Source organism: Rhodamnia argentea, chromosome 5 (assembly GCF_020921035.1).
Source record: "Rhodamnia argentea isolate NSW1041297 chromosome 5, ASM2092103v1, whole genome shotgun sequence".
Classification (NCBI taxonomy): domain Eukaryota; kingdom Viridiplantae; phylum Streptophyta; class Magnoliopsida; order Myrtales; family Myrtaceae; genus Rhodamnia; species Rhodamnia argentea.
In genome coordinates, this window is record NC_063154.1 from 28,043,185 (window position 1) to 28,067,759 (window position 24,575).

The window sequence follows — 24,575 nt, forward strand, 5'->3', positions numbered from 1 at the left end:
CTTAACTTCACTATTAAGTAATTATATACTTAAGAGAATGACGAGTCATGAGTCATTGGATATTGTGATACCCAAGTTAGAATACACGTGCTTGCACCAAGCAAGTTCACTGAACTTGACATGCATTCAATAATTAGCAATATGAAAACTTTTAGCGTGGTCAATATCTAATCGTTCATTCTTTGATCTTGTATAAATAATCCTTAGACATGAGGCATAGTGCTACTTGTGTGTTGGATGGCTATGATTCACAGGTACACGTGTTGCCGGTTCGTTAATCATCTCCATACTTGATGGTCATAGTTCGTTCATATACGAAATTACACATGTGCACAAAATGGAATATGTCTCATTGTTTCATGCATAGCACAATAATGATGTCCTATGTGATCTAATCATGATACAACGTTGAAATCCTCGGTCGAGATTTTAATCGAGAATGAATGTTCATGTCTCGTATAAAATGTATGTCGATTATATTTGTGCATATGATTGAATTGGTAGCTTAATAAATACTCCATCGTCTATTTTCGACTGGAGCATAGCAAGACAGATGGATTGAATTACACCTACTGTAGCTGATAGATTCATTATGTTCTCAAATCATTCACACTATCTAAATAGTCATGACATACTGCTAAATGTCACTCATGGTTTATAGGAATGAATCTAGGGACGTCATAGACCTTAACCAATACATGATGATGTTGAGCGTGAAACACGATATTGCAAATTTATTTGCAATGACAACTATGGAATTAGTCGGATTGAAATTAAATTAAATGAGATTTAATTTAATAATTCTTATTTTTTATCATGTCGTACGTACATATGATGCACACGCATGCCCAAAATAATATTGGTGCATCTACCTCGCACATTCCATCTCTCTTTCGGCCCCAACAATTTGTCTTTTTGAGTGGAAGCCATGAACCGTTTTTTTCCTTGGATTGCTACAAAATTTAACAGTGAGTACGGTAGGCCTCCGACGCATAATCAATGATGGTATGGATATGCAACCATATTCGACCACTCAAGTGCCACGACATTTGCACATGGATTTCCTGGTGTTTATGACAACAGCATTATTAAGTCCCAACTTTGGTTGAACAGCCACTTTTTTTTTTTTTATTGCAACCTAAGATCTAGTTCATCTTTTCGTCTCGTCTTCACGAACAAATTCCGTTTAATTTACAGAAAATAAATAGTTTAAAAAACATATTTTCAAAATTTATCGTTTGTATCGCTTTCAAATATAAATAAATGATAACAATTTCATAGTGCATGAGAATATATCAAGACATAAATTATTATCAATAATGCAAAGAGCGAGATCATTTGGGTTCATGAGGAGTAAGTTCATGCAATTAAAAAAACAATTTTGTTTCTTCAAAATTTGGCTCCAAGGGAACATCCTTCACTCATGCGTGATGGATTTTCCTAAGCCATGCTTATAATCAAGGTTAAGCTGATATTTTCTATTTTACTTATCTTTACAATTGTTTGAGTGAAATAGCTCATATTTTCTATGTTTTCTTATTTTTCTCATTCTATGTGTGGTCTTTGATAATCGTGCATTGCTTGTTCAAATATGCATGCAGGCAGACAATTCTCTTTGCATTCTTCCAGTGATATATTATGGGAAATAATCTAATTGCAACTCTTGGGCATTGAGATAGATCGTGCGCAATGAAGCAGGAGACGCACCACATCTTGTCAAAAGGAGGAGTAAATTACGTTCACCTTATTCTCTGTCAAGTCCAAGCTGCAATCGCAAGAGTTTGGTGGTGTTGTTTGATGTTTTATAAAGGTTTTTTTTTTGTGGTGCCGTTATTTTTTAATTGGTGTTAAATTAAATCGCATTTTTTTTGCAACTGGCAAGTATTTGAAAATACAAGTTCCTATTAATGGCAAGATTATGGGCCTGTTTGGTTCAGCATTTACAAAAAATTTTGGGGCTCTAAAATCCCTTGGCCAAATGCAAATAGCTTTTGGTTCGTTTTTTGTTCAACTTCGAGAAAATGCAATTGTATTTCCAAATGCCCCTAAAGGCCTTCGGCCCAAAGTATCTTCGGAAGTTCTTTGGAAAGTTACATTTTTGAAATGCAACTAATTTTTTTTTTTCTTTAACTTTGTCACTCCACCTGCCACCATCGGTTGCCGCCGTTGCCCTCGATTGCCCCCTCCACCTGCCGACCAGCGCTGTTGTCGTTGACCACAACCGCCGTCAACGATCGCCACCTCTGACCGTTGCCGTCGCCGATCATTGCTGCCATCTGTCACTCGCCGATCACCGATGACCGCCATTGGCTACCGCCATCGCCCCTGCTACCCACCATCGTCGCCGCCGCCCTCCACCAATCACCGCCATCACAGATAGCGACGGTCCCCTATCGCCGTGCCGCCGACGCCGCTGCAAATCGTTGCCGCCGCTATTGCCACTGACGCCGACCACCACTCGTCGACCGTCACTTTTTTTTCAAAAAGCAAAAATACTTTATAAAGTATATTTTTCACCAAATGATATTTACGTTAAAGTTACTTTCCAATTTATTTGAAAATACACTTTATTAAATACCATTTGTATTTTAAAAAAGGCTTTTAATTTAAAAATATTTATATTTTCTTAAAATCTCTTCACTAAATACTGAACTAAACAAGTCCTATGTAGCAAATGATTTGATGATAGCACAGTAGTCTCCGTCCATGCTTTTATTTTCCATGACATCATTATTAAGTTATTATTCCAAGAAGGCTGCAAAGCCTGCAATGCATTATTACCACAATTCCATGACTGAATCACGCATGCGACATGGGGGGTCCATACGTACTCTTTTGTCCGATAGAGCTCTGTCGTTGGAAAATAATTTTAATTAGACAGTAAATAGTGGGGTGTCCCGTCTCTCTTTCAAGTCCACATTTAATAAAGATGTTTTTGAAAAAGTTGAAAAGACGAAAGTGAACCATCACAGACGAGATTTTTGCTTCAGATGTGGAAATATATAAATAGATAGATGATACCAAAATTTGTTCACGGTAATACGGATCGCATCGCGTAGGATGATCGATATTTACGTTAGCAATTTTCGATTAATTTTGATCAGATAAATTCAATTGATATCAAGGAAAAAAAATTATAATTGAATGGATTCAATTAAAAGATTTGAGATTGAATTGATACCAATGTAATAGATTTAAGACTATTTTTTGATACTTTTTACTTCATTCTTGCTCTGTTTCTCTCTTTCTTCATAGACCTACTGACAATGTTTGCAAAAAATTCAATTACTACGATGCCTAAATCCCTTATTAATTATCAAATCCTCCTCCGCAGCTAGTTTGAGCCATCATCTATTTCTTGGAAAATGCAATGAATGAAGTTGAGATACATATGTGAGTTATGTTAGAGAAGTGGCACATCGACAAATTAGCATATTGTGCAACGGTTTATATATCGAAGTTTACCCATAACTTAATGATTTAATCTTTTGAGTAAATGTGTATCTAATTAGATATGTTGAAGGGTGCTAAAATTATGTCTCGAGTTTGAGTCCACGAATTTACCCGACCCAAATTGGAATACTCGGCATGTGAAAGTTCAAAAACGAGTAATGCAGACTACGGAAATTTGGTCTGGTTTTGGAGCGGCCAAGAATGCAAAGTCCAAATCGGACTTTGGGTTGGATACAAATGTGTTGGAAGCATACGACAATTTCCTTGGCGAAGAAAACTAGCAAAGAAAATCCTACGTCCACTTTGATTTCTAATTGAAGTCTGATCCAATAAATTAAAAAAAGGAAAGGAAATAAAAATAATAACAGAAGTGGACTTCTGTTGGGATTCGGTAAGGGCTTTATTTGACCGAATCTAGAGCATGGACTTTCCTTTATCGCATGGGACTTTCAAGAAGGGTTTTGCTTTTTTTCTCGCATATTTAAGGGCTGTTTTTGCCGCAAGGAAACAGAACGCAGTTGTTCATCCACACGTAAAATTATTGAAGCGCCGTTCTTTCACGAGTGCTTGACAGTGGACATTCCGTAAAACTACATCAAGCATTCAAGTATTGAAACCGATTAAATTTTATGAGTTTAAAATTTATTTAATTCTTTTACGAGATTGAGAGATTTTTCATGAGAAATTGTAGGGCCAAACATTTATGGGTTATTTGATGTAACTGGAACTTGTGAAATACTGAGAGTATTTGAGCAACTCGAGTGAGGTTTGTAATTTTCGAATTATATCGTTTGATCTATAATAAAATCCGTTGCTGCTCTCCCTTTGATGTAGGTCTTTACGACCGAATCACGTACATCCGGTGTCCAATTTATTATTTTATTTTGTCTATTTATTATTCGATCGCTTGTTCCGCGCAATAAATGATTTGCACTTGGGCTCTCTCTCTTGACGATCTCTCTAGAACGGACTTCTGTCCCGTACTACCGACAAATGAAAATTTTTTTTTTTTTTTTTAGTCTTTGCTAAAAATATGCATAGCAACTCACAAGACATTAGTATTGCCCACGTTTGAAGTGTCTATGACAGCTTTCCCATGTTGCCTTAATTTTTTATTTTTTATTTTATTTTTGGGTCGAATGTTGCCTTATCGACTCGGGCACGAAACTAATTTTATTTTGTGGGTCAATGCCGACACATGTCCCTATGACCTCTGTTGATGTACCATCCGGACAGATTATAATTTAGGCAGTGAGAAATGGAACAGCTCGTCAAGAAATTTGAAAGAGAAAAATGACGAAAGTTCAGACAGCAGGACTTTGAGTGGAGACGACACCACACTGCACACTATTTGTACTGTGTAAGGCATCTTGCCTGATGCCTCACAAGTCAGTATTATGGAGTCCAGCTGCATTATTGGTGCCAGAGTTTGCTCTTTCTTTCTCGAAAAGAAAAATCAAAGAAAATTGTCCATCAAAGCTGTCGTTTGAGAATAATTGAAACTTTTTACGTTAAACTCAAACCAGCAAGTAATTTTAAAAAAAGCAAGAACAAAGAGACATTAGCAAAATTCCAACCGTATCATCGTATGGCAATTTTATGATAATTATTTCACATTCCAATCTAACAATTATGGTTAGCATAACTATTAAACAACTTGAATTTTATTTTATGAACTGAGTTTTCCTGTTTTCCACGTAAAGGGACGCCTAGAGGGGCTTTCTATCAACAAATCTGCTAAATACAATACATGAAATGTCAAGACCTATTCTCAAATAATGATTAATATATTAGCGTAAATCTAATACGTCAACAGAGAACATCTTTACATTGGCAAATCATCGAGATCAGCCGTCTCTTTTAATTCTTGCTGGGACATCACATATCCTCACACAACTAAGGTTTAATTGAAGGGAAAGATTTTTTCCAATCACTTATCACATTAACGATACTAATTAATGAAGGGAAAGACACCCATTTCTACGAAGAGTGACTTGTCGCATCAAAGGCCATCTCAGCTCCCACACCTGCCATAATTAAAGCAATCTCTCGTACATTTAGATGGTTGCTCACGAGCAGGCGAAGAAAGGACGTGGAGACTTGGACATTAATGACGGTCACTGATCAAGAAACAGTAAAATGCAAAAAAAGTCATCCAAATTGTTTAAAAGTATATCGTTCTTATCTCGACGGAGGCGGCCAACATGTACGGCGGTCTTTGCTTAGCTATAAAGTTACTTTTATATTTTAACCATGATTTAATTGACCCGCGCAAGGAGCGGATTTAAGATTAGTACCTAATCAGTATTTGTCGATTAACGGTGAAGGAAATGATGAAAAGATAGATTATAAGTTATACATTAGCAGTGGAAAAAGGATAAAATCACCAGATGTGATGGTAAAGAATAAAAGGGCAAATTACTCATCAATGTCTGTCCGTTAGTAGCGAAGAAAATGATAGAGACATGGACATTGGTGATGTGCCTGGGTCCAGTAAAGAAGTAATAATGCAGAAAATCATTCACTTCTATGCCCAAGGAATTATGTTTAGTTAAGGCCTAACTAAGGTTAGGTTAATGAGCTCCATAGACCATATCCATCTCCTCTATCTTTCTCGTGGTTGGGTCTTTGCTAGAAAATCATCCATTTCTATGTCCATTGAATGGTGCTTACTTCTTAAACCATAATATTTTGTAAAACGTTCATATGAAATACTGAAAATCCAATGTGGCATGGCAATTAGAATGAATACTTTTAAAATATAATGACACTCAAGTTATTAGAGAAAATTTTATGGCACTTAAATGAGTGCCCCATAAAAGTTATGATACTTATGTTGTCTCTTTTTTTTTTTTTGAGATATTTGCCGATGAGGCGTTGGCTGAGTTGGTGAGATTCATGGACCTTAGACGGTTAAACCGATAAGGTCCCAGGTTCGAATCTCTCCGGCCGCGTCTTGGGGGACTTAACCAGTGGCATTGGCACATATACCCCTACCATCGTGAGAAATAACTCATTACACGTGGGAACCTCAACTCTAAAAAAAAAAAATATGCAATTGAATCATGAGAGTTTGATTGTTAGGTTCAGCACGCCTCATGTAGCACGGAACCACTTAGACTAATTATCAACTTTTCCAGCATAAAGTTGCTATATTCTGACGTTACTGTCCCTTCATCCTTCTTTGCACTCAACCTCTTCGCCTTCTTGGTTCTCATCGTTCTTGCTCTATTTCGCTCTTTCTTCTCCTCGGCACAACCTGTTAGACATATGTTCCCACCCAATCATACAATAGTTGCATGATAAGGATTTTAGTTGTATTTTAAATTTTTATTTAATTAGTGACAAAGACGTGTTCATCCATCTGTCCAATTATTTTTATATATGAATAATCCATAAGATTAATTATGACTGAACCTATTCTTGAAACATCAAAAAGTGATAGCTTCACAAGTAAACTAAATCTTCAAATTATTCCCAATCGATGGATCATTAAATGGATATTAATAATTCTGCTGAGAAACGTATGTTCTTAACTTTTCCATTAAGTATTATATACTTGTGAGAATAAGGTCTCACGAGTCATTGAGTACCAAACAAGTTCATCGAACGAGACACACATTCAACGATTAGTAACTTGGAAGCTTTTAGCGTGGTTAATAATCCTTAGACATGAGGTACAATGCTACTTGTTATTGGACGGCTATGGTTCGCAGGTACGCGTATTTCTGGTTTTTTTTTTTTTTTGATATCCCGGGGAACCCCCGCACGGCCAACAGCCGGGGAGTAAACCCTGGGGTGACGCTAGCGGAGGACCCACCACCCCGACGCCACGCTTAAGATCCCTAATGACTGCGCTGGGTTTCGAACCCTTTCCCTTCGTGAGGGGAAGAGAGCCCGAAGCCAACGCAGCCACCACAGGCGGTGGTTGTATTTCTGGTTTGTTGATCGTTTATGTACTTGATAGTCATAGTTCTTTCACATGTGAAGTTACAAGTGCACAAAATAGAATCTGTCTTCTTGTTACATGCAAGGTACAGTAATGATATCTTATGCGATCTAATTATGACACAAAAAACATTGAAATCCTCGACCAAGGTTATAACCAAGAATGAACTATTCATATCTCGTATAAAATGCATGTCGATTAGATTTGTGCATATAATCGAATTGGTGGCTTAATAAGTATTCCATGGTCTATGTTCGATTGGAACGTAGTAAGACATAGGGATTGAATTACATCGTAGCCGAAGCGTACAGGTTCATTATATTTTTAAAGCATTCACACTGTTTGGATAGCTATGACATATTACCAAATGTCACTCATGGCTTGTAGGACACGGAAGTTAATCGAGATAACCGATTCTTTTGGAAGTACTAATGCTTTAACGCATGTCTTACTACTAGCTCAGTGATGAACCTAGGGATGTCACATATCGTAACCAATACATGATGATGTTAAGCGTGAAAGACGATATTGTAATTTTTTTGCAATCATGACTATCGAATTAGACGAACTGAAATTAATTAAATGAGATTTAATTTAATAATTCTTATTTTTGATCATGTCGTATGTACATATGATGCACACGCCCGAAATGGGCACATGTTGATGTGTGAAAATGCACACGTGGGCTCATACTATTTTGTTTTGATTATGTTATTTATGTTTATATGTACATGTATATATATTTATATATACTGTATTCGTGTAAGTGCAACGGACATGGTCAGCACATAATGTGCATGTGCTGACCATGTGTTCTCTTTTATTAAAAAGAAAAAGAGGGAAACAAAACGCACACGGGGCTGCTGATCGCGCACACGGTTGCTGATCGCATGTCATAGTGTGATATCCAACCCGACCCGAAAGAAAGGATATAGGTTTCTTTTCGTTTTTTTTTTTTTTCAGTAGGGATCCCACCCACAGAAGACCCTAATAAAAAAGAAAACCCAGCTCCAGTCAAGTATGAAACATTAAAACGGCTGCTTAAACAAACTCATGTTGGCATAAACAAAGAAGACGACTTCAGTTGCTAGTTAAATGCAACGCTGCAAAGACATTACACTTACAAAAGACACATTTGCTTAGAAGAAAACTGGAAAAGGAAGGAGCACTTCTTAAACAGAACCAACAACACCAGCATTATAGCAAAGTAGATCCTGATTTGCTTCATCTTAGATTTCTGTCTTATGACTTTCAGAATAATCTCCGACTCCGTCCAACAGATCCTAGCGGGAGTGATGACCAAGTACAGCGTAAACGGTCTGTGTCACGGTGAATGCTATGATCAAGAAAGCTGAGATAACAGATATGACTGCCCATGGACTGGAAAAGTAAGTGCGTATCATGATCCCCCAGTTGCTGTAGTAGTACGATTCCAGTCCGTCGAACTGCTTGGACAGATAACAGTCCTTAACATTAAAAACAATTTCCTTCCCAAGCTTATCGAACAAATCAACCACATACTTGTCATCATTAGAAGATGTTGAGATGATCCCATCTGAACAGAGGAGCGACACGTCCTTGGCCTGATTGATGAGGCAGTGCATGAAGGAGACGTAATCGGTGATGCGCTTGGAGCTGTTTTCCTGGTATTTGTTCTTGGACGATGCGGTTTATTAGCACGGTGACCATGAAGTCGTCGACGGCGATGGATGGTATCTCGAGCACCCGTTTCCGGAAACTTATGTCCAGGAATCTCTCTGTCTTCTTGGACTTGAATTTGATTCCGCAGGGCCTAAGCTGGGTCACACACGGTATGGACTTCTCCGATGGCCGGAAGTTCTGAGAGTTGCTTTGGCGGACCGAGTTCCCCGCAAAGAGAGTGAAGCAAAAGAGATGAAGTAAATGATCGTATTCTTTTGTCTTAATGTCATCGTAATGCTGGTATTGGAGATCAGTGTACTTGTTGGCGTTGTCACGAAGCCCCATGGCTTCTGGATAGACCTCATTGAACGCTCTCAAAGCAAGCATGGACAAATGGCGTGTCCTCGCCTCGATCATTGTTAAGCTCGAGTATTCAAAGAGCGACCGGAGAAAGAAGTACGGAAGCTGGTTCTCGAGCTTCAATAAGTCCCTGATGAGAATCTCGATTTTCCCCTCCCGTTTAAGGACGGCGCGGCATTTGGCGCGCCATTTGGCGCGCTCATTATCTTGCTTCTCACAAATCTGGAGTAGGAGCTCCACAACAAAGCAACCGTCGAGTAGCATCCTCTCCATGAAGTTGTCATCCGGCGTCACCCCAGGCTCCGAGTAGCAACGCAAGGCAGCCTTTGCTTTATCTTCCACTGATTTGCCGAGACTCTCCACCTTCGAGTCCGCGCGCTCAAGGAAGCTTTTGAGGAAGAGCAATTTGTGCTCTTCGAACTCCTGCGAACGATCCTTGACCTTGTGGTACGGGCCTATAGAAACAAGCTTAGGCTTCACGGCGTCAGGATAGGCCTCGCAAAAAACCGGAGGGATCTTAAAGATGGTGCAAGACGAAGACGCGGCTTGGGCGCTTGTTTTCTTTCCCCTTTCCAATTCCTCTAGTCCGCGCTTAAGTCTATCCAAGTAGGTTACTGGATCATTTTGCAATCTTGCGTTAGCATCAACTGGGCTGTCTTCCTCTCCAATCGATCCTGCAGCGGATCTGGCTGTTTCGGTTTCAACTGTGATCCGAACTTCCTCAATCTCGGATGGCATGACAGGAGAACTCTCTCTCTCTGTCTCTGAAACAAATTAAAACATCAAATGTGATCCGAAGCTGAATGAAAATTTATAATCAAATGTGGCATCCCATTTCCAAGAAATTACCAGCGTAACGCCTTCTGCTAATTGCCGCGGAAATTTGATCCTTGAGATTGATGCTCCTCAAGTGATAAAGAGACCTCACGAAAAACCCTCGTGTTCCTTGCCAAGATTTGGATTATTAGAGGTCCGCATTGTCTAGTCTCCATTCATTTGTGCTTCTCCTTTTTTGTCCCTCCCCAGTTGGGATATATTTGGGAGATGTCATTGGAGCAAGCACATTGACCCAGGTCAACTATTCAAGAAGAGAAAAAAAAAGGAAAAAAGCCATCAAAAAACATTAAATTATATCACCATCACACATTTACTCTAAAAAATTTTTTTATGACGCCAAAAACTCTAAACTTTTAAGTATGACACGTTTTTTGAGGTAAATTTTTCGCGATCTGAAAATTTCAGAAGGGATTCCAATATAGACATCAAAATCCTTCCTTGTTTTCAGATACGTCGAAGGTGCTTTCTCATAGGAGCGAATCTATGCCAAACCAAGAAGACCACCTATCCTGACCCAAAAAAAAAAAAAAAAAAGAGAAGACCACCTAAGGTTGTTTTAAGGGTTCAGCGAATTTCGTCAGATTCCCATGGACGAGGCACTCTCATTGCCCCATAACTTATGGCGACGGTTTAGGACATTTCGTTTAAAAAAAAACTTGATTAGTTTTTTTTTTTGGAGTCACCACTAACCTTTTTTAGTGATCGGTTAGAAACCCGATTAGAAAAGAGAGACTTTTCTAATCTCTGCGCAACCAAAGTTCTAAAGTCCGAGGATTCGATTACACTAATATTTCTACTAATGTTCTTTCGATTACCGTTAGGTTTATCTTGTTTCCTACTATCATCATATGAGGTTCAATCAATTTCGACTCATAAATTGTTCTTTTGCCCATGCTGGTGTTCATGCAAATGTTCTTGTGAGTTTGTTTTCATGGCATTTTCTAATTTTTGAGTTCATATTCTAAAAATAAAGGAAAATCATCCAAAGCATTCAAAGGGTTTAAAGAAGGAAAAGCAAAGTCGGAATGCAGTCATTAGAGGAGCTGATTAACAATAAATGAATGTTTAGCCGGGGATTTACAACTTATTAGCCAATGAGATTGTCCGGAGTAGCGAGTTGCTGGCCACAACACAAGTAGTGGGTGTAGGACTAAGGGTGGATTTGGTTCAACTTTGGAAACGGGCTTTGGGAAAATATAAATAGCTTTAGCGTAAGGGGCTTTAAGGAAATGCAAATAGCATTTGGTAAAAAAATCCTTTGAAAAACAGCTTTGGCCTGACTAGTGTTTGGCAAAATAAATTTGCAAAGGGGCTTTGTACCGTATTTGTTTAAATAGAAACAATAAAAGAAACAAGAAAAATCCAAACTCTAGGGTTACGACCTCCGGGGGTCGAGCAAACTCGGCAAGGGCTACTTGGGCTCGCGGCCGGGGGTCGCGCAACCCCGGTGAGGGCCTCCCTAGGGTTGCGTAATTCCCAACGGCCGTCACCTGGGTGGTGCAACCCTAGCAACAAGGCCTGAGGTCGCGCAACCTCAGGAGACTATCGCCTGGGTCGCGCGACCCTTGTCAAGGCTTGTGCGGCCCAGGCTACAGCTGCCGGGGGTCGCCCCACAGCTGGCCGCCGCCGATGGTCGCCCCAGATTTGGCGGCCGCGGGCCATAACCTAGGGTTTGGATTTTTTATTTAAAAATTGATATAACAACAAAATAATGGGCAAAATTAAAATTTTAAAAAATCAGTGAGAGTAGGTTTGAAAGAAAAAAATCATAGGTCAGCATTTTCAAGGCCAAGTTTCATCCCAAAGCCCATTGAAAATGATTGTCAAACCCTTTGCATTTTCTCCGAGAGGCTTTGTGACTCCAATGGTCTTCGGAAAAGCTGAACCAATCTCACCCTAATAACTAAACAATGTTTGTATTATTCGGTTTTCCATAAGTCCACATTGGGGTCGTCGTTGAGGAGAGGAGACCAGTGCAGTCTCTTTCCTTATTTATCTTTGCCAGTGACAACTTTAATCAGTCTGAGTCTACTGCCCAGTCAAGACCTTCCCTTCATCCTTTTCTGCACTCAAATCTCTTCACACTTGTTCGGCTTTCGTTGTCCTTAGATCTGTTTCGCTCTTTCTTCTCCTCGACACAACCATTCTTCCTCCTTCTCTTCTTCTTCATTATCTGCTGCTCTTTTTCATCGCTCTCTTTGTCTCTGTTTTCTCGAGAAAAAAAAAAAAAAATCAGAGGAAAATGTCAATCGTTTCTGCCGTTTCAAGGGCGGCATGGGATGTCTCGAAGAGCGTAGTTGTTCCCATTAAGCGTCAATTCGGATACGTGATGTCCTCCAAGAGCTACGTCCGGGATCTCCAGACGGAAGTCGAGAATCTGCGGGACACGGTTGAGAGGGTCAGCAATTCCGTGGAAGTGGCCAGAAACAATCTTCGGCCGGTCTCCAGTGACGCCAGGAAGTGGCTTGCAAATGCTGAGCAGGCCTTGAAGGCGGCGGACGACCTGTTGGTAGACTATGAAAAGGGGAACAAGACTTGCTGCCGCGGGACTCTTCCCGACCTCAATTGTCGCTATCAGTTCAGCAGGAACGCCAAGGACAAGATCCAGGTCATTCGTGACCTACCTCCGCCTCCGCCCGAATGCAGGGGAAGTCAGGGACATCTCCCGCGGTGTTCCTGCTCCGACTTCCTCCCTAAGGATTGATTGTGGCCTTCGTACCGTATCGGATCTCTTGAGGTGGGCAGTTACTGAGATCAAGCGTCATTCCGAATACGTGATCTCCTCCGAGATCTACGCCCAGGATCTTCGGAAGGAAGTCGGGAAGCTGGCGTACGAGGTTGATTGGGTCGACCTTGCCCTGGAAGAGGCCAAAAAGGATCATCGGAATGTCCGCAGTCGCGTCACGCAATGGCAGGTAAAGGCTAAGGACGCCAATGAGGAGGCGAGTGACCTGTTGGACCACTTTGAAAAAGCGAGCAAAACTTGGTGCTTGGGGACTCTTCCCAACCCCAGCTGTCACTATAAGTTCAGCAGGAAGGCCGAAGACAAGATCCGAGGGATTCAGGAACACACTCGAAGCTGCAGTGCATACACGAAATTGGAGGACATGTGCTCCAGCGCACGTCCTGGGTATGTCAGTCCAACTCCGGCCAGGGAAGAGGGCACAGATGTCGTTCAGTCAACCACCGCGATCGAACCCCCTATTTCTGCCTCGACTTCGATTACTATTAGGGACGATAGCGTCTTCGAATCTAGAGCTTTGATGATACAGAAAGTCATGGACGCTCTTGCCAATACCAGCAACAGTGTGGTTGGGATTTACGGGATGGGCGGAGTTGGCAAGTCCTGCCTTTTGGTGGATGTCGAAAAGAGAATAAGAATAAGGGAAGACACCTCTTTCGATTGGGTCGCTAGGGCCGACGTGTCGGAAAATCCAGACATCAAGAGGATTCAAGGAGAGATTGCGCACTGGTTGGGCCTTACTGACTTAGAGAAGCGAGACGATGTCAGCTTGCGAGCGAACCTTCTGCGCTCGAGGTTGGAAATGGAGGAGAGGGAGAAAAAGAAGGTGCTCATAATACTGGACAACCTGTGGGACAGGCTGGACTTGGACAAAGTCGGCATTCCTTGCGGACCTGACAACAAAGCTAGAGGATGCAAGTTGTTGTTAACGGCAAGAGATCAACGTGTTTTGCGAAGGGAAATGCGCTGTGACAGCGCCTTCCTCCTTCGTGAGCTGGAAAACGTAGAGGCAAAGAGATTGTTTGAGAAGATGGTGGGAGGCAAAGTACCAGTTGAGTTGGAACCCTTGGTGGAGGAAGCAGTCCGCATATCTGCAGGTTTGCCTTTCCTAATTGTCGCGATATCAAAACTTTTTATAGACACTAGTTACTCTGAATGTGACTATGCTTTGAAACAAATCTGGAGCGAAGATACTGGTAATGTGATAACTAGCACGCTGCAACTTAGTTGTTATGGTCGTATAAGCGAGGAGGCCAAGTCATTGTTACGACTTTGTGTTGCTTATGGCGTCTCTAAGCCATCTCTCGAGGACTTGGCGAGGTACGGCTTCGGTTTGAGGATATTTCGAGGAGTTAGCAGCGTGCAAGAAGCTAGAGTTAGGTTGGGCTCACTGATCCATACTCTGCAAGCCTCCTCCCTTTTATTAGACGGTGAAGAAGACGCCGGTGGTTTTAAGATTCATGATTTGGTTCGTGAGTTTGTTGCCTCGTTTGCCTCAACAAATCGCCCTCTTCTTGTTTTGAAAGATCAACATAAGTGGGAAACAGCATTGTTAGAGGACAGGCTCAAAATTTGCGAGGCGATATGCTTTCCCTACGTCGACTTGGAGGAGCTTCCCAAAGAATTAATCTGTCCGGAATTGCGGATCTTTTTGCTGCTTGAAAACAAAAGATCTCTTGAGATCTCGGATTCGTATTTCAACTCTATGAAGAATCTCATGGCCTTAGATCTTAGGGGAATACGTCTCAGTCGTTCGCCTTCGCCGTTTCAATTCATGGAGAACTTACACACTTTGTGTGTCGATAATTGTTCAGTAGAGGATGTGTCCGTTCTTGGCAAGCTAAAAGGCCTCCAAATTCTCAGCCTTCAGCAATCGGACATTCAGCAATTGCCGAAAGAAATAGGGCAACTAGTAGAGCTGAGGTTGTTAGATTTGGATTATTGTTCAAAACTACAGATAATTGAACCGGGTGTCCTTGGAAGGTTGACCAAATTGGAGGAGTTGTATATGAAGGATAGCTTTGATCGATGGAGTGCTGGGGAGCAAACTCCAGCAACTAATGCCGGTCTTATTGAATTGAATAACATGAAGAATCTCCGCACTCTGCATGTATCCATTCGCAATCCAAGTGCGCTCCCAAGGGATCTAGATGTTGAGAAGTTAACCGAGTACAAAATCCGAATAGGTGATGTACGGGGCTGGGGAGACTACAAAGGATCGAGGATGTTGGAGCTCAACTTGGATGGAACAAGCGATGTTCTTCGAAAAGAATGCTTTCAAAGTATCTTGGCCAAAGCTGACAATTTGTATTTGTACGAGGTGGACAGAACTGAGAAAAGTATTTCCGCATTATCCTCGGAAGGTTTTCCAAAATTAAAGCATATACAGGTGGAGGATAGTCCTTCCTTCCGTTGCATCCTCGAACGGTCTTCCCTTCCTACTTTTGAGGCGTTGGAGACGCTACTTCTCAATAATCTCGTCAACTTGGAGAAGATATTATGCACCAAAAATATCTCCATCGGGTCCTTCAGCACATTAAAAGTAGTACGGGTTAAGGGATGCGACAAGATAGAGGTTCTTTTTCCTCGTTCGGTGGTGAGAGAACTTCCACAGCTAGAAGAGATCGAAGTCGTCGGTTGCAAGTTAATGCGGGGGATTGTAGAAGCTGATGGTGATCGTGGCAAATTTGAGTTGCCTAAGTTGCGGGTATTGAAATTGTATTGGTTGCCAAATATCGAGAATTTTATCACCACCGGGTCGTCTCCCTCGAGGAGTACATCAGACGACCAAATTGGCACTCAAATTGCATTCTTCAACGAACAACAGGTAACTTTCTATTAAAAGAGTATTAATTATTAATTAAAATTTCCTCCCTTTGCTAATTAGATGTAACGCATATTATGATTATTTCAATTTGTTATTTTCTATATATTTTCTTCATAATTGCCTTGTCCGTTCATGCCTTAGATAAAGCAAAATCTTCCGTATCTCCTACTTCAGTAGAAATCCAACTAATTGAATGAAATTCATGTAAATTTAGGTTTCAATAGGTTCCGAGTTATTTTAAAATTACATTCTGCAAGCACATCTACATTAATTGGGTTTCGTAAAGCAAAATTGAAGGGGATTTGTTGGCATTAACGTAATTTTGTCGGTAAAGTTAGTTAGTTCTGATCTTTCTAAATGGATTCCATTGAATTTAGTTGCTAAACTTTGTTATTATCCCCAAAATGTATAATATGCTAACCTAATTGACGCACATTTTTTTGTGTATCATGCTTGAATAAGCACTTTAGTCATTGCGTAGCCCCATAATTGTAAGAGCACATAATGCGTATAGCATGGACAGATATATTTGTACGGACTTTTGGCATTTGATATCCTGTTTAAATTGATGGGGCCCAAGACTCCTGCAACATGATAGTTTTCCTCGTCATGAAGAGTCGTAGAAAAATAAATTGTGGGCCCCACAATCCATTATGTCTTAAGTAATACTTATCTTCTTTTTATGCTTGTGAGCTTCCACGAAAAGGGCTTGCTTTCAATAATAATGGAAACTAGAAACACACGAGTACGGTGATTTTCTTAGTTTGTTTGTTCATTTTTTTTCTTCGTCTTCTTTTCTTTTTGTGCAACTCAATAATTCCTTTCACCCCTTGGTACTCATCTATATTTACATCTTGGAAGTTCATGAATTCGAGATTTAACTAAATCACCAATTTCATGAACGAATTCCATGAGTTGCCTTTCCAAGTTTGGAGACATTAGACGTTCATGGCTTGGACAATCACGGGTTTATGTTTTCCCCATCCATGGTTAAATCTCTCGCAAAACCGAGAAAGCTAAGTATATGGAGATGCGAGAAGATGGAGGCGATCATTACGGAGGAAGAAGGATTCGGAGTGGAAATATCAGAAACTCTGGCATTTCCTATGTTAGCCTATTTATCCTTACAATATTTGAAAAGTTTAAAGTGCTTCTCTCACGGTAAGTGTAAGATTGATTTATTCTTTTCATCATCGAAGATCTTTTTGTAGATGGATCCATCCCCGACAATGCAAATGTTGACATTCTTTTCATCCAACGAAAAAATGATGACGGGTTCACGAGAAGCTCGAAGTCAAGACAACGTCCAATCACGCCGTCTTGCACTCTTCAATCGAGAGGTATGTCATTAACGTTATGTCAAAATATTAAATATAACAAAAAGATTGAAATATCCAGGAGACAAAGCATAGCCAAAATAAAAACTAACCAAATTACTTACAAAGTGTACTTTGATTAAAATATTTTAAAAGAAAATGAGTAGTGTACAAGCGCGAGTGTTGAGAGTTGCCGGCATGTTTTATGATTTTGCAATTTCTTCCTTTTAATTTCTCTAGAAATAGTTTCCATAAAGATGGTTGAATATCTCCTGTGGTACCTGCACAAAGCATGAATGGGTAATACAATTGCAGAACATGAGCTTACTCATTAGCCTTCACAAAGCCGCCTTTCACTCGCTTCATGGTATCAGCTCTGGTATTCCTTGACTCATACCATATGTGCTCATAGATGTAGTTGGACGTACTTTTGACACCACAAACGCAAAATTTGTGTTTGATATCCTGTTAAATTGGTTATTGATAGTGATTTATTAACATTAAAGAGAAGTTAGTAAACTAAGGACAAACAATTGCGTAGCTAAGGAAAGCACGCGGCTATTTTGTCTAGCAAAAATCGATGGTGGGGCCCAAGACTCCAGCGATGTAAGTTGAGGGCCCCACAAGGCAGTGTGTCTACGACTGTTATCCTTCCCAGTTGTGGCCCGCCTTCAAAGATAATTTGCACGCGGTACGGCATGGATAGAGATATATTTGTACGGACTTTTGGCATTTGATATCCCGTTTAAATTGGTGGGGGCCAATACTCCCGCAACATGATAGTTTTCCTCGTCATGAAGAGTTGTGGAAAAATAAATTGTGGGCCCCACAATCCATTATGTCTAAGTCCTACTTATCTTCTTTTTATGCTTGTGAGCTTCCACGGAAAGGGCTTTGCTTTCAATGATAATGGAACTACCAACTAGTACTTCTCATTAGAGACACTGGCCAAGTATTGCATATTTCGTTGGGTTTCCTTTATTCTACGGATGTAATACAACTGGCTCACTAATCAAATTAATCTCTGCATTGCAACTTCTTTACCATAGGAAAGACTGGCAACTATAAACCACATTAGTATGGTGATTTTCTTAGTACGTTTTTTAATTTATTTTATTCTCTTTTTTTTTTCTTTTTGTGCAACTCAATAATTCTCCTCACCCCTTGGTACTCATTTATATTTACATCTTGGAAGTTCATGAATTCGAGATTTAACTAAATCACCAATTTCATGAACGAATTCTGCAGGTTGCCTTTCCAAATTTGGAGACATTAGAAGTCATTGGCTTGGGCAATCCCGAGTTTATGTTTTCCCCATCTATGGTTAAATCCCTCGCACAATTGAGAGAGCTAAGTGTAAGCTTTTGCACGAAGATGGAGGCGATCATTACGGAGGAAGAAGGATTGGGATTGGAAATATCGGAGACTCTGTCATTTCCAATGTTAAGCGATTTGCGCTTAACTAATTTGGGAGGTTTGGCGTCCTTCTCTAGCGAAAAAGGTAAGATTTTATCTTTTGTTTTCATCATCGAAGACCTTTGCATAGATGGATTCATCTCCGGAATACAAATTTTGACAATTCTTTTCATCCAATAAAAAATCGATGATAGGTTCACAAGAAGGTCGGAGTCCGGACCACGTTCAATCATGTTCCAGTGTGCTTTTCAACCGAGAGGTACGTGATTAACTAGAAGCTAAAGCATAGCCAAAATTAGAACTAACTAAATTTACTTACAATCTTTACTTTGGTTGAAATATCTTACAAGAAAATCAGTAGCACACAAGCACAAGTATTCAGAGTTGCCGCGGACATGTGCGGGTTGCAATTTCTTACCGTTAATTTCCTGGTCGAAGGAAAGCTTTACTGTCCCCAGGCCCTAGGTGCACTAGCAGAAGAACGAATCTGAGCCCACCGCCCGTCAGGAAAGAGCCGTGGAAATTTTAGTCGTGGGTCCCACATGCTTGTTGGGGATGACAATAGTCCAATGAAAGAAACACATAAAAAAAAAAATCAAAAACTTGTTGTATGGATGGGAGCGATGGATGGGCGAAGGATTTTCAAGAGTTTTAGCAATGAACCTTTGGAAAAACAGAAAATAAAGCTTTCCATTGTAGTGCAGGGACAATTGGGTCTTTTTCACCTAAAATCTTATGGTCTCATACATGTAAGCTGCGTATGTAGACTCACCCTTAAAGAAATTACGGCAATGAGGAAGATTAATTGAGATGGGTTATATGAGCTTACCTTACGGGAAGTAATTTACCTTGAAAGCTTTATTTTCCTTTCGCTTTATGGGTGACTAGTTTTCGTTGTCACTGGAAAATTGATGGTCGAGTTCATTAGTTGTCTTTTGGGGTCATATAATTGCATTTTGTATTGTAAATTAGCTTTTGCTTATCATAAATTTTTGTGATGGAAAAAATTATCTAAAGGTTGTAAAGTATCTTGCTTGTAAATTTTCTTCAGTGACCAATTATGATAACTTGCTATAAGCACATAAATTTCCTGCCCGTCCGTTGTAATTGTAAATTCTATTGATGATGGGTCCGTTCGTCAGGTTTCATTTCCATTCTTGGAGTCCTTGACAATAGAACGGCTTCCCAATTTAAATGAGATATGGAGCGATGAATCTCCACTAGAGTCGAGCAATCTCCGATCTCTCAAAGTGGTGCGGTGCGATTCTCTCTCAAAGGTTATCAGCTCCAGATCGTTGGTAAAGCTCCACAAGTTGCAAACTTTAAGTATCAATGATTGCAGTTTGGTGCAAGAAATTTTTTACCTTGAAGGACCAAGCGCCAATGGAGATGTTGAGACTCTGTCAGAGTTAACCACCTTGGAATTGAATAAGTTGGGGAGCTTGAGGTGCATATGGAACAAGAATCCTAGTGGAATAGTGAGTTTCCATAAATTAAAGAAGTTTGAGTTGGATGGCCATGACAACCTCGAGTTTATATTTTTTCCATCCATGGTGAAATCTCTCGCACAACTGAGAGATCTAACGGTATCAAATTGCGAAATGATGGAGACGATCATCGCGGAGGAAGAAGGGCTGGGAATGGAAATATCAAAAACTTCGGCATTCTCAATGTTAACCAATTTACGCTTAAGTTGTTTGGAAAGCTTGAAGTGCTTCTCTCGCAGAAAGTGTAAGATCAGTTTTTTCTTTTTACCACTAAAGATTTTCGTGTAGATAAATTTATCCTCGGAATACAAATGATGACATTCTTTTCATCCAATGACAAACCAATGACGGGTTCATTAGAAGGCGAGAGTCGGGGCCGTGTCAACTCACACTCTGCTGTACTCTTCGGTGGAGAGGTATGTGATTACGTTACATCAAATTAGATGCACGAGACAAAGCATAGCAAAAGCTCAACCCATAGTTAGAAGCATCATGCCAAGATGCTGTCGCCACTCGAGCGTATGAAATGGCAAATTTTTCTTTTTTTGTCTGGTGTGTGAAATGGCAATTAAGATGCAATGGATATGCTTGTACGGACTTTGAGCATTTGATATCCCATTTAAATCGGTGGGGCCCAAGACTGCTGCAATATAGTTTCCTCGTCGGTAAGGAATCATGGAAATACAATTTGTGGGCCCTACACGCTCTTAATGTCTTGAGTACTGGTACTTCTCATTACACACACTGGCCAAGCATTACATATTTCGTTGGGTTTGCTTCCTTTATTCTGTGGATGGAATACAACTGGCTCACTAGTTAAATTAAGCTCTGCGTTGCAACTTCTTTACCTAAGGAAAGACTAGAAACTAGAAACGACATTAGTATGGTGATGCTGATTTTCTTAGTCCATTTGTTCATTTTATTCTTTTTTTTTTCTTTTGCGCAACTCAATAATTCCCTTCACCCCTTGGTACTCATCTATATTTACATCTTGGAAGTTCATGAATTCGAGATTTAACTAAATCACCAATTTCATGAGCGAATTCCGTAGGTTGCCTTTCCAAGTTTGGAGACATTAGTAGTTGATGGCTTAGACAATGTCGGGTTTATGTTTTCCTCATCCATGGTTAAATCTCTCGCACAACTGAAAAATCTAACGGTAAGCGGTTGCGAGAAGATGGAGGCGATCATTACGGAGGAAGAAGGATTGGGAGTGGAAATATCGGGAACTTTGTCATTCCCGATGTTGGCCGATTTATGCTTACAATGGTTGACAAATCTGACGTGTTTCTCTCGCGTAAAATGTAAGATTTTATCTTTTGTTTTCATCATCGAAGACCTTTGCATAGATAGATTCATCTCTGGAATACAAATTTTGACAATTCTTTTCATCCAATGAAAAATCGATGACGGGTTCACAAGAAGGTCGGAGTCGGGACAGCGTCCAATCACGCTCCAGTGTGCTTTTCAACCGAGAGGTACGTGATTAAGGAGAAGCTAAAGCATAGCCAAAAGTAAAACTAACTAAATTTACTTACAATCTTTGCTTTGGTGAAATATCTCACAAGAAAATCACAAGTATTCAGAGTTGTCGCGGACATGCATGGGTTGCAATTACTTACCGTTAATTTCCTGGTCGAAGGAAAGCTTTACTCTCCCCTGGCCCTAGGTGCACCAGCAGAAGAACGAATCTGAGCCCACTCCCCGTCAGGAAAGAGCCGTGGAAATTTTAGTCGTGGGTCCCACATGCTAGTGTGCATGAGTACTTGACTTGTCGTCTTTGCGGCGTAATCATTCATTTTTCTAGAGTTACAACGATGAACCTTTGGAAAAACAGAAAATAAAGCTTTCCATTGTGGAGCAGGGACAATTGGGTCTTTTCACCTAAAAATGTGATGGTCTCAGACATGTAGGCTGTGAATTTAGACTCACCCTTAAAACTTGTCGTATGGATGGGAGCGATGGGTGAAGACCCAAGGAGAGTAAAGCTTCCTGTTTAGATTGCGAGCAAACTTTGCAGATGAAAGATTTTCTGGAGTTATAGCAATGAACCTTTGGAAAAAGGCTAGTTACGCGTTACACAAAAATAAAAATAAAAATAAAAATAAAGCTTTCCATTTTAAACAGCGACAATTGATTTTTTCTTAACCCTAAAAGTTTTGGTCTCAGACATGCAAGCTGCAGTTTTATACTTACTCTTAAAGAAAATTTAAAGGGAATTAGGCATATTTAGTTCTTTCAGAGTGTGGAATGATGCAAATAAGATTTGTATGTTTGACCCTATCAATCCCTTTTCCAATTGCTTCCTCTTAGCCTCACTTTTAGGCATTTGGTAGTAGATAAAATCACACCTTTTCTTTCTAATTGCTAATATTCTTCCTCAGGCTATCCTTGGCTGGATTTTGCTTTCACCACGTCAATTCAGTGACTTCTAAGTTGGAACGTTAATTAATGATTACCCTTTTGAGGTGGTACTTTCATTAAAATAATTTAAAAGAGAATGAGTAGCATATAAGAATAAGTGTTCAGAGTTTCCAACAAGTATGAGTTCCAAATTTCTTACCTTTAATTTCTCTAGAAATTGTTTCCATAAAGACGGTTGAACATCTCTAATGGTACCTGCACAAACATATATGCATTGGAAGCAGTTGAGAAAACAATCGAGAGGAAAGCAAGCAGTAAGGTTCAAGAGCTCGAAGGAAGCTTTACTTTCTCTTATTTTACTTCATTTGCACTTACAAGACGCACACTTGACTTCATTTGCACTTATGAGATCTCACCTTTTTTTTTTTCTCTAATCGAAGGAAGCTTTACTCTCTCTTAATTGCACCAGCAAAAGGAAATCACTCATTTTAGTATAGTGATTTTCTTAGTACGTTTTTTAATTTATTTTATTCTTTTTTTTCTTTTTGTGCAACTCAATAATTCCCCTCGCTCCTTGGTACTCATCTATATTTACATCTTGGAAGTTCATGAATTCAAGATTCAACCAAATCACCAATTTCATGAGCGAATTCCACGGGTTGCCTTTCCAAGTTTGGAGATATTAGAAGTTGATGGCTTAGACAATGTCGGGTTTATGTTTTCCCCATCCATGGTTAAATCTCTCGCACAAATGAGAAATCTAACGGTAAGGGGTTGCGAGAAGATGGAAGCGATCGTTACGGAGGAAGAAGGATTGGGAGTGGAAATATCAGAAACTCTATCATTTCCAATGTTAACCGATTTATCCTTAACATGGTTGAAAAGTCTTACGTGTTTCTGTAACTGTAAGTGTAAGATCGATTTATTCTTTCATCATTGTAGATCTTGTAGATATATTCATCTTTGCAATACATATGATGACATTCTTTTCGTCCAATGGAAAATCAATGGCGGGTTCACGAGAAACTCAAAGTCCGAACCGCGTCAAATCATGTTGCTCTACACTCTTCAGTCAAGAGGTAGGTGATCAAATATACCTGAGACAAAGCATAACCAAAATAAAAACTAACTCAATTGCTTACAAAGTGTACTTTGATTAAAATAATTGAAAAGAGAATGAGTAGCATGTACTTTTCTTAAAATAATTGAAAAAAGAATTAAGTGTTGAGAATTTCCAACGAGTATGAGTTGCAAATTTCTTACTTATAATTTCTCTAGAAATGGTACCTGCACATATATATATACACACACACATTGCAGGCAATTGAAAAAACAATTGAGAGGAAAGCGAGCAGTAAGGTTCAAGAGTTCGGAGGAAGCCTTACTCTCTCTTAATTTACTACATTTGCACTTACAATTCGCGCGCTTGACTTCATTTGCACTTAGGAGATCTCACTTTTTTTTTTCCTGATCGAAGGAAGCTTCACTCTCTCTTAATTGCACCAGCAAAAGGAAATCACTCATTTTAGTTGAGGGTCCCACAAGGTAGTGTGTCTGAGTAGTGGGTACTGACTGTTCTCCTTCCCGGTTGTGGCTCGCTTTCAAAGATGACTTCAGAATACTTTAAAAAACTTATTGTTGTTCTATGAAATGCTCCGGGAAATTAGAAATGGTATTGATACAGAGATTTTTTCTCCTTTTATTTACAACTTAATAACTCCCCTCGCCCTTGGCACTCATGTATATTTACATATTGGCGGTTTATGAATCCGAGATTCAACTAGATCACTAATTCCATGAACAAATTTCGCAGGTTGCCTTTCCAAGTTTGAAGACATTACAAATTGATCACTTGGACAATCTCGGGTTTATCTTTTCCCATTCCATAGTTAAATCTCTTGCACAACTGAAAGAGCTAAGGGTAAGCAATTGCAAGAAGATGGAGGCGATTATTATGGGGGAAGAAGGATCGGGAGTGGAAGTATCAGAAATTGTGGCATTCCCGATGTTAATTGATCTACGCTTAGAATGCCCGAAAAGTCTGACGTGTTTCTCTCGCGAAAAATGTAAGATTTTATCCTTTGTTTTCATCATCGAAGATCTTCGCATAGATGGATTCATCCTTGGAATATAAATGTTGACAATTCTTTTAATCCAATAAAAAATCGATGACGGGTTCACA

The 24,575-nt window shown here is 39.8% G+C and overlaps 2 protein-coding genes and 1 pseudogene across 2 annotated transcripts in view; 2 read left to right on the forward strand and 1 right to left on the reverse strand.

Moving 5' to 3' along the window:
- Positions 1-24,575, forward strand: part of LOC115755168 — a 463,587-nt gene that overhangs the window by 420,245 nt on the left and 18,767 nt on the right. The gene's annotated exons all lie outside the window — the stretch shown is intronic.
- Positions 8,423-10,141, reverse strand: LOC115726479 (annotated as a pseudogene).
- LOC115727948 (probable disease resistance protein At4g27220) lies at positions 12,483-23,788 on the forward strand. Its single transcript, XM_048279743.1, has 7 exons — positions 12,483-12,891; positions 12,986-15,810; positions 16,746-16,971; positions 17,086-17,150; positions 19,685-20,273; positions 23,408-23,472; positions 23,714-23,788. The coding sequence occupies exons 1-7, from the start codon at positions 12,483-12,485 to the stop codon at positions 23,786-23,788; spliced, it is 4,254 nt and encodes a 1,417-aa protein (XP_048135700.1).